Below are 13,423 nucleotides of genomic sequence, written 5' to 3' on the forward strand. Positions count from 1 at the left end.
TATGCAGTGAACAACTCACAGTAATTCACATTTTCTTTTAAACTAACATGAGAAAATTATTTAACTACTATCTTTCCCCCCTGAGCATAGTTCAGCAGACCTAAAGTGTAATGCTGAGAAGGAACATAGTTATTCCATCTCCAGCCCACTGTGGGAGACTTTTCCATCAAGACACTGACAGTCAAATAGAAAATCTTCACTGCCCTCCTTCTTAGGTCACATTTCAGTTGGTTTGCAGTAGAGAAGCCTTCTTAGTGCCTGCTGCACCTCCTGGTTCCTCAAGGTGTAGATGACAGGGTTGAAGATGGGAGTGACCACTGTGTAGAGCAGGGCAATGACCTTGGAGAGGAGCTGAGAATGAACAGCAGAGGGCACAATGTACAATACCATGAGTGTTCCATAGAATGTGGACACCACAGCCAGGTGAGAGGAGCATGTGGAGAAGGCCTTGGTTCTTCTGGTCCCAGAAGGAACTCTCAGCACAGTCACTACAATCTGAGCATAGGAGATCAGAACCAGCCCAAAGGGGACAGTCAGGAAGACCACAGAGAGAACAAATGTAGTAACCTGGGCCACTTGGGTATCTGAGCAAGCCAGGACCATCAAAGGTGAGAAATCACAGTAAAAGTGATCAACTAAGTTGGGACCACAGAATCTCAGCTGGGCCATCAGAGCAACAACTAGTCCATCTACCATGAAGCCAGACAGCCAGACTGTGAGCACCAACCCCAGGCACCATTGAGGCCCCATGAGGTGTGGGTAACGTAGAGGGTGACAAATTGCGAGATATCGATCATATGCCATCACAGCCAGCAGAAAACACTCATCTGTAGCCAGAGAGCCAAAGACAAAGAACTGGAGCAAGCAGCCAGCCACAGATATGGTGGCCTCCTGTAAGAAGCCTTCCAACATTTTGGGCACCACTGTGGAGGTATAGACAATCTCTATGAAGGACAGATTCACCAGAAAGAAATACATGGGTGTGTGAAGCCTCTGGGAGCTCACCACCACCACTGCAATGAGCATGTTCCCTGTGATGATGGAGGCATAGAGGATGGTGAACACAGAAAAAAGCAGGAGGTGCAGCCCAGGGACTTCATGGAAACCAAGAAGTACAAACTCAGTGACAGTTTGATTTCCTGTGGAGACGATTCCCATGGGATATTCAGTTTTCTGCTTGACTTGACAGGTGTGTCTCTGTTTTCTGTTGCAATTCTAAGACTGACCGGGCTAAAACAAAAAGATGACAGAGTATTAAAAGTGAGGATAGATTAAACTAGCCTTTATCTTTCTCTTCTTTTAACTATCACCACTTCATCTCCACTTTCTCCATTCTCTTTAAGGTAGCATACTCCTAATGGCCTAGGGGAGCTTACCCATATTCAAATTTTCAATAAAAAGCAAAATTTTTGTAGTGACTGTCATCACGTGTGTCCCTTGACAAAAAATGTTTATGTTCTATGACCATAGCCAAAATTACTACAAAAGAATTAAAAATTTATGGTGGAATTATGCAGGAATTCCATGGACACTGTTAGTTGTTTTTACCTGAACAGCCTCTCCATCATGTCCTTACCTAGCTGGACATGGCCCTGGTGGGGACAAAGTGACATGGTTCCTGCCCCTGCGACAGAGCCCCAGAGTGGGCATCCAGGAGTGTTGATGGCTGCTGTGGGCAAAAGGCTTGTTTGTGTAATAATTTACATATATTTTGGACCCACTAGCAGTGGGTCCTTCTGAGGACCCTCTCCTCTTTCCCTCTGAGGAAAGTCCTCCTTGTTAATATTAATGACTCCATGATAATTACAAACAGCAGGAGTCAAGGATGTGGCTATGTCTCAGAAAAAATATAAATGGAAAAGAACTCTAAAATCATGAATTTGAAAATATATAATTTCTCAACTATGCAGAAATATAAGAATGCAATATGAATTATGAGGGGCTTTATGAATCTGAAGGAACAGAGGTAGCTACACTATGGACAAGCTTGTCAGAAAGATAGAAAGACAGGCAGATACAAATGAAGGCAGAGTCCTGAGTTCAAGGTCAGCCTGGGACAAAGCAGGCCAGGTGTGGCAGAAATGGTAATTGCAAGGCAGAGTCCCACCCAAATAGTTTAAGATCTGTGCTTAACAAAGGCAGACATATCTCAGAATTATTTTGCAATGTTAAGAAAAAATAAATTCATGCTTTCTGTCTCCTAAGAACCAAAGGGCTGGGCTCACAGAATACTGATTCATAAGATAATCAAAAGGAAAACTTGGAGTAAGCGACTGGATTGCTACGTAAAATAAAAGACTGGATCTGTGTTCTGCAGGAGATGAACTGTCCAGAGAAGTTTCTAGGATAAAAAAAGAGCTGTTTAGAGGACACGGACACACACACACACACAGGTGCACACACGAATGCAAGCAGAACATGAATAGAGAAATCTCTTAGAAGAGTAAGCAACCAGAATATAGACAGAGAAATCTCCAGAGAGAAAACAAAACAGAGAGAAGCAGACTGGAAAAGCTGTATTAAGCAGAGTTTGAATCCACAATTGGACTTCCAGTTGCAATTTTTGACACTCCCAGACACCTTTTCTCTCAGAACCCTTCTCCCAGCCAAGGCTGATCCTTCGCAAGTCTCACCAATTCCTTTGATTTCAAATTATTTCTTCCTCAATATTCCATTCCTATATGTACACAATGGTCCACTGGGTAGCCTTCTTGTCTCTAGGTTTTAGAATCTTTTATCAAAAGAAAGAAAAAGAAAAAGGAAAAAAAAAACCTTCTAAAACTACCATTTCTTTAGCTTACTAGTTGATGTGGGATAAGTAACAGAGAGAAAGGAAAGCTCCTGCAAGAGGTGTGAGAACAGAAAGAAAAGAAACCCAGACTCAGTTTGTGGGGTAGAGGGAATCAGTGTTAGGGAAGCCTCCTTTAGAGAGTAGCTTTTAACTTAAGTTTTAAAGGTTGGATAACAGTGGGCCAGCCAGAAAACAGTGAACTGGGCAGTGTGACCCTGATGCAGAGGTTTGGTGGTGCACAGTGCTTCTGAACAGCTGGAGTGATCCTTGTACAGCAGGTCGGACTTCACATGCTGACCAGGCGATGAATGGTTTTTACAGCAGAGAGACTATATAGGCTCACTGAGAGCAGAAGATTGAGAAGAAAGCAAGCACAAGCCATGCACACATTCTCATAAAATTTAAACTGTTTCTACCCCATAGTAGTAATGAAACTATATGTCATGTATGACATGAAATTTAAGTTGTCTAACACAAACATCTTACAAAAGCTGCCTAAGAAGGTGAAACTCAGGGCCAAGTGTCTCACGAGAAAATATGCAGATTCATGCGTTGGCCTCAGGCTGACTCTGTATATTGCATCGAATTATACTTTCCACTCCTATTTGACACTAGTGCTATATCCTCAGAGATGTAATAACTGATGATGATGATGATGGTGATGATGATAAATAAGATAGCTTACATTACATGTCTCCCCTTAGATCTCCTTGACTAGCCTTGTTTCTTTAGCAATGTAAAACTAAGTGTATAGTTAAACCTTGAGGATTCCCGGTGAAATAAAAAGAGACTCTTGGGGGTTAGAGAGATGGCTCAGCACTCATTGCTCTTCCAAAAGGTCCTGAATTCAATTCCCAGCACCCACATGGCAGCCCACACCTGTCTGATATTGTCCTCTGGTGTGCAGATATACATGCATACAAAGTACCCAAATACATAAATAAATAAACCTTTTTTTTAGAAGACCATTGCCTTAAGGTGCAATATGTTATAGGTACACACATCAGCAGATAATCGCAACGCACTGATGAATTAAACCTCAGTGAAATAGTTTGGGGATTAGTGGTACTGAGTAGCCTGATAAAGTTGTGGAAAATGGAAAGGGAGAAGAGGGTATGCCACATAGGAAAAAAAAAAAAACATGGCTAGATTCTGAGGCAAGAAATGTCACAGCCTGTAAGGGTAAAAAGGGGGCTTCACATGGAAGGTCACCTCTGAAGGAGAGGGAAGTGCAGTGGTTCTCAACCTGTGAGTCGTGACCCCTCAGGGTGGGCAACCATTTTTCACATCAGATGTTTACATTAATATCCATAACACTAACAAAATCACGGTTATGAAGTAGCAATCAAATAATTTTATAGTGGGCAGTGGAATCACCACAACATGAACTGTATTATAGGGGCATCAGGAAACTTGAGAATCACTGACCAAGAATCAGGCGAGTCAGAGAGCATGCCCCCCTCTGTTGGTAATACGTTGTATCTACAACTTTATCCTGTTGGGCTCAAAGCCTGGCTGAGGACTTGTAGACAGCAGAGTGGCATATTCAGAATGAAACTGAACAACATTAGGAAAGCCTAGACCCAAGATAACAATAATAGAGAGGCAGGTGGGCAGGCAGACAGACAGACAGACAGATGCAGACAGACAGATGCAGACAAAGGGTGACAGAGTCAGAGAGGTAGAGACAGAGAGACAGAGACAAAGAGACAGAGTCACTGAGAAAAAGAGAGAGGCAGAGAAGGAGACAGACAGAGAGACAGAGAAGGAAACAGACAGACAGACAGACAGACAGACAGACAGACAGACAGACAGAGAACTCAATCAGATGGTATGATAAGACATAGTCACAGCTTTTGTAATAAATCTTCTTTCAGAAACAAGTTCAAGTTTATTCAGCAGAGTTCTGCCCTGGAACTTGCTATGTGGACTAGTCTGGCCTCTGCCTCCCAAGTGCTGGAATTAAAGGTGTGTACTAGCACACCCCACAGGACATAAAATTCCAGTCTACTATAGTGAAGCACAAAGTCTTACAGCACATGCCAAATGTGTAAAATAACCTCTCCTCTAATACAAATCTGTGTGGCTTCAGCAGACTGGGGTTCTGTGCTTTACAGGGTCTGCTGCTATCTCCAGCTCTTTCCCCAGTATCCTCATTGCCCACTGCTCTGTCTGTAGTTCTGGGTGGTATGGTATGAATTGTGCACTCACTCGTTCCATGACTTCTTGATATTTTATCTGCTCTAAATCAAATCTGCAGTCTGTACTCTTTCTACATCATCCCTGAGTCAGACATGAAGTATACTACTCAGTTCAGAAAAGCTCCCATGGTCCTAGACTTCAGCATGTTTAAGGTTCCCTACACTAAGTCTGTTTTCATGTTTTAAAAAAGAAAGAATCTTAGGGTTTTCAGAACATGACATAATCAGTCCTACTGCCCAAAGAGTGAGGGGTTGGGAAAAAGAGGAAAAGGAGAAGTAGTGAGATTTGAAAACTGCAGAGAAATGATGAAGAAGCAAGGTGAATGAGAAGTATGTTATTAGCATAAGCTTAAGCAGATATTGAAGAATTTGCAAAAACTCCCAGGATGGGTGGATGGCTGGCTTTAAAGATAGAAAAAACATGCAGGATAATTTATGAATCAAGGTGACCTTAATCATATTAACTGGTCAGAAAATGGGAATATTGAAAAATTGTCTAATGAGCAAGGACTCCCAGACAATCCTAACTTAGAGCTGCATCTCTCATCCAACCAACCGTAACTCTGAGACAGCAGAGAGTCTGCAGCAAAGATCATCATCACTCTGGCAAAGGAGTCTGTGTGACATTTAAGAGCACATATTTACAGGAATCTATGCTGAATTGTAATTTTCCTCTAAAACTTAAGAAAATTTTACTCCCTTATATACTTATAATAACTGCTAAAGGTGTTATTTTTATAAATACCAAACAATAAATAAATTTCAAAGGTTTTAAATGAATATTATATAACTTAAAGGATATTCAAGTTTTCCCATACGGTGAGATTGAAGGACAAGAGCCAAGGCAAGAACAGTTGCTGTGTGTCCAGAGGAGCACACTATCCCCCCTTCTCTACAATGACCAGGAATGCAGGGGAAAGATTGGAGTGATCTTTTAAGGAGTCCATGGAAGAAACAGCAACAACAGGACCTTGAAGGAATCAAAGGGATTTCCTAAAAATGCTTGCTACAAAATGGCTTTTGTGCTCTCTAGGTTAATGGAAATGCGTTACTAATTAGAGGAAAATGTCTGTCAAAAATAACCTTTCAGCTTTTTTTTTAAGGGTCTATGAACTAAGCTGTGAAACTTTATACAGAAATAGGAGATCACCTGGGAAGCCTTAAAAAGCAGCCTGCTCTCCACAGACAAAACTGGAGAAAAGAAGATGCGCTAAGGTTCGCTTAAAGACTTCAAAATGGATGAATTTCCCAATTTCAGTTCCTTCCTGCTCGACCTGGAATAATTCATAGTCGTGGTTAGAAACATTTTCCTTATCACCCTCCGTCTCTGAGCCTCCATGGCCTCTTCTAACTCCCAAGCCATCCTGCCCTCTCACTGTGAACTTTTTATCATAAGGGAAGGCTGGCAAAAGAGGCCCCTGAGGACAAATTATAGATTTACTGCAGAGCAGCCTTAAGTGAACAAAATGAAGCACCCCACTAAGGTATTATTATCATTTTTAAAAGAACTCCTGCATGTTGGCTTGACCAAAACTGGAGCAGAAATTAAAATAGCTACAAGAAACTTTCCTTTTTGTTCCATTAGGGAAAAAATGTTCTGCACTCCCCGAAGACATCTGACTACCAACTCCCGGTCTTTTCCCAATAATTCTCCAACAAATTTGCTTATAACTCATGCACCCATACCATTTTGGGTTCATGTCAGCTATATTTTATACAATGTAATAAATGGAACAGGGACAAAAGTGTAATGATCTCTAAATCAACCATCACACCTCTATTCTGTCACAGTCTCCTCAATCCAATGTGAAAACCTGATGTGAATCTTTGCGTGTTTTCTATGAATATAGAGGAGATAGAGATAAGGAAAGATAGAGGTAGAGAGAAGTGGTAGTAATAGATGGCCCACAAAACCAACTAAGAATCATCCAAACATCATCTTATCTTGGACGTTATTCATATCTCCCTTCTCCTGCCTGGAGCCTGGAAGACAGTGGTTTTCTCACAGAGAACATATCAGAAATGGAAAAGTGCCCTGAAGCAATGATTATGAACTATGTAGCCCTCTAATAGCTCAAAGCAGAATAATGTTCTCATTTTAAGAAGTTAGAATGATTGGAAGTAAGGAATAGGGAGAACAGAAGAGAGGGAAGGAGATGCAAAAGTCAGCAGTACATATTCCAAAAGTGATCTAGGCTAGTAAACTATGGATGTGGTCCTCCATAATCAATCTGAATAGAATTCCTAGGAAACTAGCACTCTAGTGGTTGGCAAGAAATGGCCTTGAACATTCCTACTTTTAGAGTACTCTCTATTTTGAAAAAGACAGAGATCGCTGAGAAGTGGGTTAAAGGAGAATGAAAAGCTACTCTGAGTGTGTGCATGTTCCAAGAGGAGGAACAAAGATGTGAAGCAGAAATTTCTGGTTTCTTTGGAAACTCAGTTATGATGTTTTGCTGGGGCAGAGAGGTAAAGGGATTATTTGATAAACCAGACACATAAAAGAATGTTAAATAGACACCTGAAGGAATATTTTGTTGACACAGATACACATGAGAGGATGTTTTGCTGAAGCAGACATGTGAGAGGATGCATGATGTTTAGAAAGAATATAAATATGACCCACAGACAGAAAGGGGAGGCTGTGGCATTGATTCGCCTTGTTCCACCTTTCTAGTCTTGTTCGTTGTGAGTTCATAGAGAGTATCTCACCAAAGAACTTCTCATGATATTCCAACAGCTTCTTTCCACTTCCATAGACTCAGGCCAAGTTGGCTGAGCTTCATGGTTTCTTTTGGATCAGACTGCCATTGCTGATTCATGAGTGGTGATTGCCAAGTGGACTGGACTGCAGCTGCTGATTCATGTTGGTGTTATGCTAGAGGGCTGGACCGCTGATTGGAATCACCCCAAAGAACTATTTCTAAACAGGTCCACAACTCTCATTTCCTATTAACCTTTCTTTTCCACTACCTGTGGTGGATGGTGGGCTAGAAGGGAGAGTGAAGCATTTAAGAACCATTATTAAAGTAGGTTTTGGAAAATTTAAGCCTACACAAATGAGTTCATGTATATATGACTTCATGAGCTCATATATCTGAGGATATCTGAGACCTTCAGAGTGAATAGAGAAAGTCAACCACATAGTAGTTACTGAATTTGTTGTTCTGTAATTTTATAATTTGCCACAACTCCAGCTATTTTCTTCTCCCTCTTTCTACTGACTGCTTTCTTGCTTTTCCTGAGCAATATCTTTGTCATGCTCCTTGTGACCCTGGATGAAAGCCTTTTGTGTGCTTTTTCTTCTTCAGAATCTCCTTGGTTAAGCTCCTGTACAACGCTGTGTCCATCCAGCTTTCTAAATTCCCATAAGACCCAGCTCAGCTCCCAGCTGCAACACCCAGCACTATTTTTTCTCCTCTGGCTGCCATTGAGTTCTTCAACCTCACTACCATGTCTTTTTTAAAAATATTTATTTTTATTATTTTATGCATGTATATGGACCTGAGTGTGTGCATGTGTACTGCAAACATGCAAATGTTCACAGAAACAAAAAAAGGGGTGGGGGTGCCTCGGGCAGACCCAGTCAGGATCCCTCAACCTGGAGGAAAATCAGGGTTCTGATACTCAGGTGGGCAAGGAATCGGTGAATGACAAAAGACACAAACACAAGAGAGTGCTGAATCTGAGTGCAATCTTTCAAAGCAAGCATCAGACTTATATAGTCATTACAGAAGAAAACAAAGAAGTTAGGTAATACAGCCAAGATACAATAAGGTCATCCAATGCATAATGCCTCTTTAAACAAAACAGAGAAATGCATACATAAAAACTGACAGGAACCAGGCAGTGTTTACAACTGAGATAAAAATCAGCCCTATCTAAAGTCAGCTATTCTTAGGGGCCAGGTTTGAGGGCTTCACACTCTAGCCACAATTCCAGTCTATTGTATAACCCACCACCAGGGGTCCCTTAGTAAACACCCAATTATGCTATTCCTTTGGGCTTTGTGAAAAACATGCACCAGAGGGGTTCCGTTCTTACTAACCTTTTCATGAATAATACAATACTCTAGTTCCTCCTTAAACCACAACCCACCTTCTTCCTAGACCATTGTAAATTCCTACATATGGGAGTGACTCAGCTGTTATTCTAAGTATTGGCTCTAGTTCCTTCTATTATATAATGTAGTCTGCCATACATAACTGCAATGAGAATTCTAAGTTTATTTTGTTGAACTTGACCCGAAATTTCTAACTCTATCCAGTAAATTGCAATGCCTGGGGCATTTTGTCTGAATAAGTAACATTCTTATGAAATTCAAAGCCCAGGGTCAGCTCAACGATTAACTAGAATATTGGGACACCGGTGGAGGCCAGGAATCCAACTTGGCTATTTGTCAAATCATTCCTTGGGGGCACCTATAATAAAACAATACTGAAAGAAAGCACACAAAACCCTCCATCGACTATCACAAGGAAAAATCTGGGCCATATCTGTGTTATCAGATTCCAAGGACCTCCAGGAGACCAGTTTCTGTGAAACTGTTTGCCACAGGACTGCAGCCAATCTTTGGACTTGTCACACAGACTCCACTGGAGTAGGTGTGGTGGGGTGGGGATCAGATTCTCTGGAACTAGAGTTACAGATAATTGTGAGCTACCATTTGGTGTTATAAATTGATCCTGAGTCTTCTGTATTAACAGCCAATGCTTTTAACCACTGAGCCATCTCTCCAGTCCCAATCATATGACTTTTGACTGCTGTGGGGCCATTTATTACCTACTCTGCCACCCATTATTGCTCAGTCCCCTGGCATGTGCCACTCTGGATATGATATGGTGGTCTGTGCATTTCCTATGCCCCATGTTCCCCTCCTTCCTCCTTATACAAATCTCATCTGCACATTAAGCTAAATCAACCACTTCTTCTGTGATGTTAACCAGATCTTTCACTTTCTTATACACATACATGCCGCTAAGGTGGTAGGCTATGTTTTGAGCAGCATTATTATGCTAGAATTCTGGGCTTCACTGTGGATTCCTACTTGCAAATCCTGGCCACAATCCTACCAATGGCCAGGTACTGAGCACAGAAGATCACGTCTACCTTTAACTACAGCTGCCTTACCTCCTCCTTTACTGTCCCTCCTATTTATATTTCCTTCTTTAAGTATTCCTTCTATTGGCCTCATACTAATTACTAGTGTGCTTAGCTCATATATTTGAATGCTTAGTCCCTAATTGGTAGAACAGTTTTGGTAGCATTAGGAGGCATAGCCCTTTTGAAGGAGGTGTACCAATGAAGGGTGGGCTTTGAGGTTTCAAAAGCCCACACCAGACCTCTCTATATCTGTCATCTGTCTATCTATCTATCTATCTATCTATCTATCTATCTATCTCAATCTCAATCTATGTCTCCTGCTTATGAATCAGGTGTAAGCTCTCAGCTACTTCTCCATCACTATGCCTGCCTATCTGCCTGCTGCAATAGTCATGAGTTCACCCTTTGAAAGTGTTAGCAAACCTCCAATTAAGTGTTGTCTTCTATAAGTAGCTCTGGTACCGGGGAGTGGAGTATTGCTTTGATAGTCCTGACCATGTTGTTTGATGGAATATAGAAGACTTTGGAACTTCGGACTAGAAAAGTGCTTGAACCCTATAAATGGTACTTAATGAATTATCCTAATAGGAGCAAAAATACTCAATAAAATTCTTGCAAACCAAACCCAACTACACATCAAAAACATCATTCATCACAATCAAGCAGACTTCATGCCAGGGATGCAGGGGTGGTTCAATATATGAAAATCCATCATGAATCCACTATATAAACAAACTCAAAGGAAAAAAATCACATGATCATCTCATTAGATGCTGAAAAATTCTTCCACAAAAATCTAATACCCCTTCATGTTAAAAGTATAAGAGAGATCAGGGATTCAAGGCACATGCCTAAGCATAATAAAATCTATATACAGTAAACCAGTAGCCAACATCAAATTAAATGGAGGAAAACTTGAAGCAATCCCACTAAAGTTATGGACAAGACAAGGCTTCCCACTATCTCCCTATCTAGTCAATATAGTTCTTGAAGTTCTAGCCAGAGAAATAAGACAATTAAAGGAGATCAAGAAGATACAAATTGGAAAAATGTCAAGGTATCACTATTCAAAGATGATAATATGATAGTATACATAAGTGACCACCAAAATTCCACCAAGGAACTCCTACAGCTGATAAACAACTTCAATAAATTGGCTTGATATAAAATTAACTCATAGAAATTAGTGACCCTATTTTATTCAAATGATAAATGGACTGAAATAGAACTTAGGGAAACAACACCCTTCACAATAATCACAAATAATGTAATATCGTGCAGTAACTCTACCTAAGCAAGTGAAAGATCATTATGACAAGAAATTCAAATCCATGAAGAAAGAAATTAAAGAAAATATCAGAAGATGGAAAGATCTCTTATGTTCATGGACCCTTAGGATTAACATTTAACAGATGGGACCTCATAAAACTGAAAAGTTTTTGTAAGACAAAGGACACTGTTACTAGGACAAAAGGGCAGCCTACAGATTAGGATAGGCTCTTCTGCCGGGCGTGGTGGTGCACGCCTTTAATCCCAGCACTTGGGAGGCAGAGGCAGGCGGATTTCTGAGTTCGAGGCCAGCCTGGTCTACAAAGTGAGTGCCAGGACAGCCAAGGCTACACAGAGAAACCCTGTCTCGAGAAACCAAAAAAAAAAAAAAAAAAAAAAAAAGGATAAGCTCTTCATCAACCCTACAACCAACAGAAGACTAATAGCCAAAATATATAAAGAACTCAAGAAGTTAGACTCCAGCAATAACCCAAGTTGAAAAATGGGGTGCAGAGTTTAACCGAGAATTCTCATCAAAGGAGTCTTAAATGGCTGAGAAGCTCTTAGAGAAATATTTACAGTCCTTAGTTGTCAGAGAAATGCAAATCAAAACAACCCTGAGATTCCATTTTACACCATCAGAATGGCTAAGATAAAAAAAAAAAAAAAAAAAACTCAAATGTCAGTAGATGCTGGCAAGGATGTGGAGCAAGGGGGAACACTCCTCCACCCCCTCCATTGCTGGTGGGAATGTAAACTTGTACAACCACTTTAGAAACCAATTTGGTGGCTTCTCAGAAAACTGGGAATAACTCTACCTCAAGACCCAGCTATACCATTGGTGGGCATATACCAAAAAGATGTCCTGCTATACCACAAGGACACATGCTCCACTACATTCATAGCAGCTTTATTTGTAATAGCCAGAAACTGGAAACAACTCAGATGTCACTTGACCAAAGAATAGATACATGGATACAGATAATATGGTTCATTTACACAATGGAATACTTACTATTCAGCTACTAAAAAAACAAGGACACCATGAATTTTTCAAATGGATGGAACTAGATAATATCATCCTGAGTGAGGTAACCCAGAGTCAAAAGGACATGCATGGTTTATACTCACTTATAAGTGGGAATTTGCCATAAAATGCAAGATAAATATGCTACAACCCACAGACCCAAAGAAACTGAGTAATAAGGAGGTCCCAATGTAGAATGCATGAATCTCACTCAGAAGGGGAAAGGTGGTACATGATTTTAATCCCAGTACTGAGGAGGCAGAGGCAGATGGATCTCTGTAAGTTCAAGGCCAGCCTGGTCTACAAAGGGAGCTCCTGGACATCCAGGGATACACAGAGAAACCCTGTCTCAAAGAGAACATGAGGGGCTGGTGAGATGGCTCAGTGGGTAAGAGCACCCGACTGCTCTTCCAAAGGTCCAGAGTTCAAATCCCAGCAACCACATGGTGGCTCACAACCATCTGTAAGGATATCTGACTCCCTCTTCTGGAGTGTCTGAGGACAGCTATAGTGTACTTACATATAATAAAAATAAATAAATCTTTAAAAAAAAAAGAGAGAACATGAATAAAGTCCTGAATGAATTAAAAGAATATACAAATAAACAGATGGATGAAATAAGAAGAACAATAGAGGAAACAATGAAACATATTCAACAAAGATGTACCAATACTGGGAAAAAGCAAATCAGAATTTTGGAAATAAAATCTCAATACGTCAGATAAGTTCAATGGAAAGCCACATCAATAAGATGAGCCAAGTTTCAGGCAGAATATCACAGTTTGCAGACAAAGAGGAGTTGTTAGGACAATCAGATCATGGTAAGTGTGAAATGATAACAAAACACAAAGAGGACCTAGAAAATCCTGGGATTTCAGTAAAACACCAAATGTATGAATTATGAGTGTAGAGGGATGAGAAGAAGTGGGAACTAAGGGCAGATAAACTATGTCCAACAAAATAATTCTCAAATGCAGAGACAGATGACTATACTGTGAAAGGTAGCATTTAGAATGTAAAATGGGTAAGCCT

The 13,423-nt window shown here is 40.6% G+C and overlaps 1 protein-coding gene across 1 annotated transcript; it reads right to left on the reverse strand.

Moving 5' to 3' along the window:
* Positions 1-216: 216 nt before the first annotated feature.
* On the reverse strand, positions 217-1,158 carry Or11a1 (olfactory receptor family 11 subfamily A member 1). Its single transcript, XM_021185681.2, has one exon. It carries the CDS (start codon positions 1,156-1,158, stop codon positions 217-219), a length of 942 nt encoding a protein of 313 aa, XP_021041340.1.
* Between the last annotated feature and the right edge of the window lie 12,265 nt (positions 1,159-13,423).

Source organism: Mus caroli, unplaced genomic scaffold (assembly GCF_978045245.1).
Source record: "Mus caroli unplaced genomic scaffold, Mus_caroli_1 scaffold_18, whole genome shotgun sequence".
Classification (NCBI taxonomy): Eukaryota; Metazoa; Chordata; class Mammalia; order Rodentia; family Muridae; genus Mus; species Mus caroli.

Bases quoted from the DNA above. Each gene is read 5' to 3' on its own strand.
- Or11a1 (XM_021185681.2), bottom strand. From the start codon at position 1,158: ATGGGAATCGTCTCCACAGGAAATCAAACTGTCACTGAGTTTGTACTT.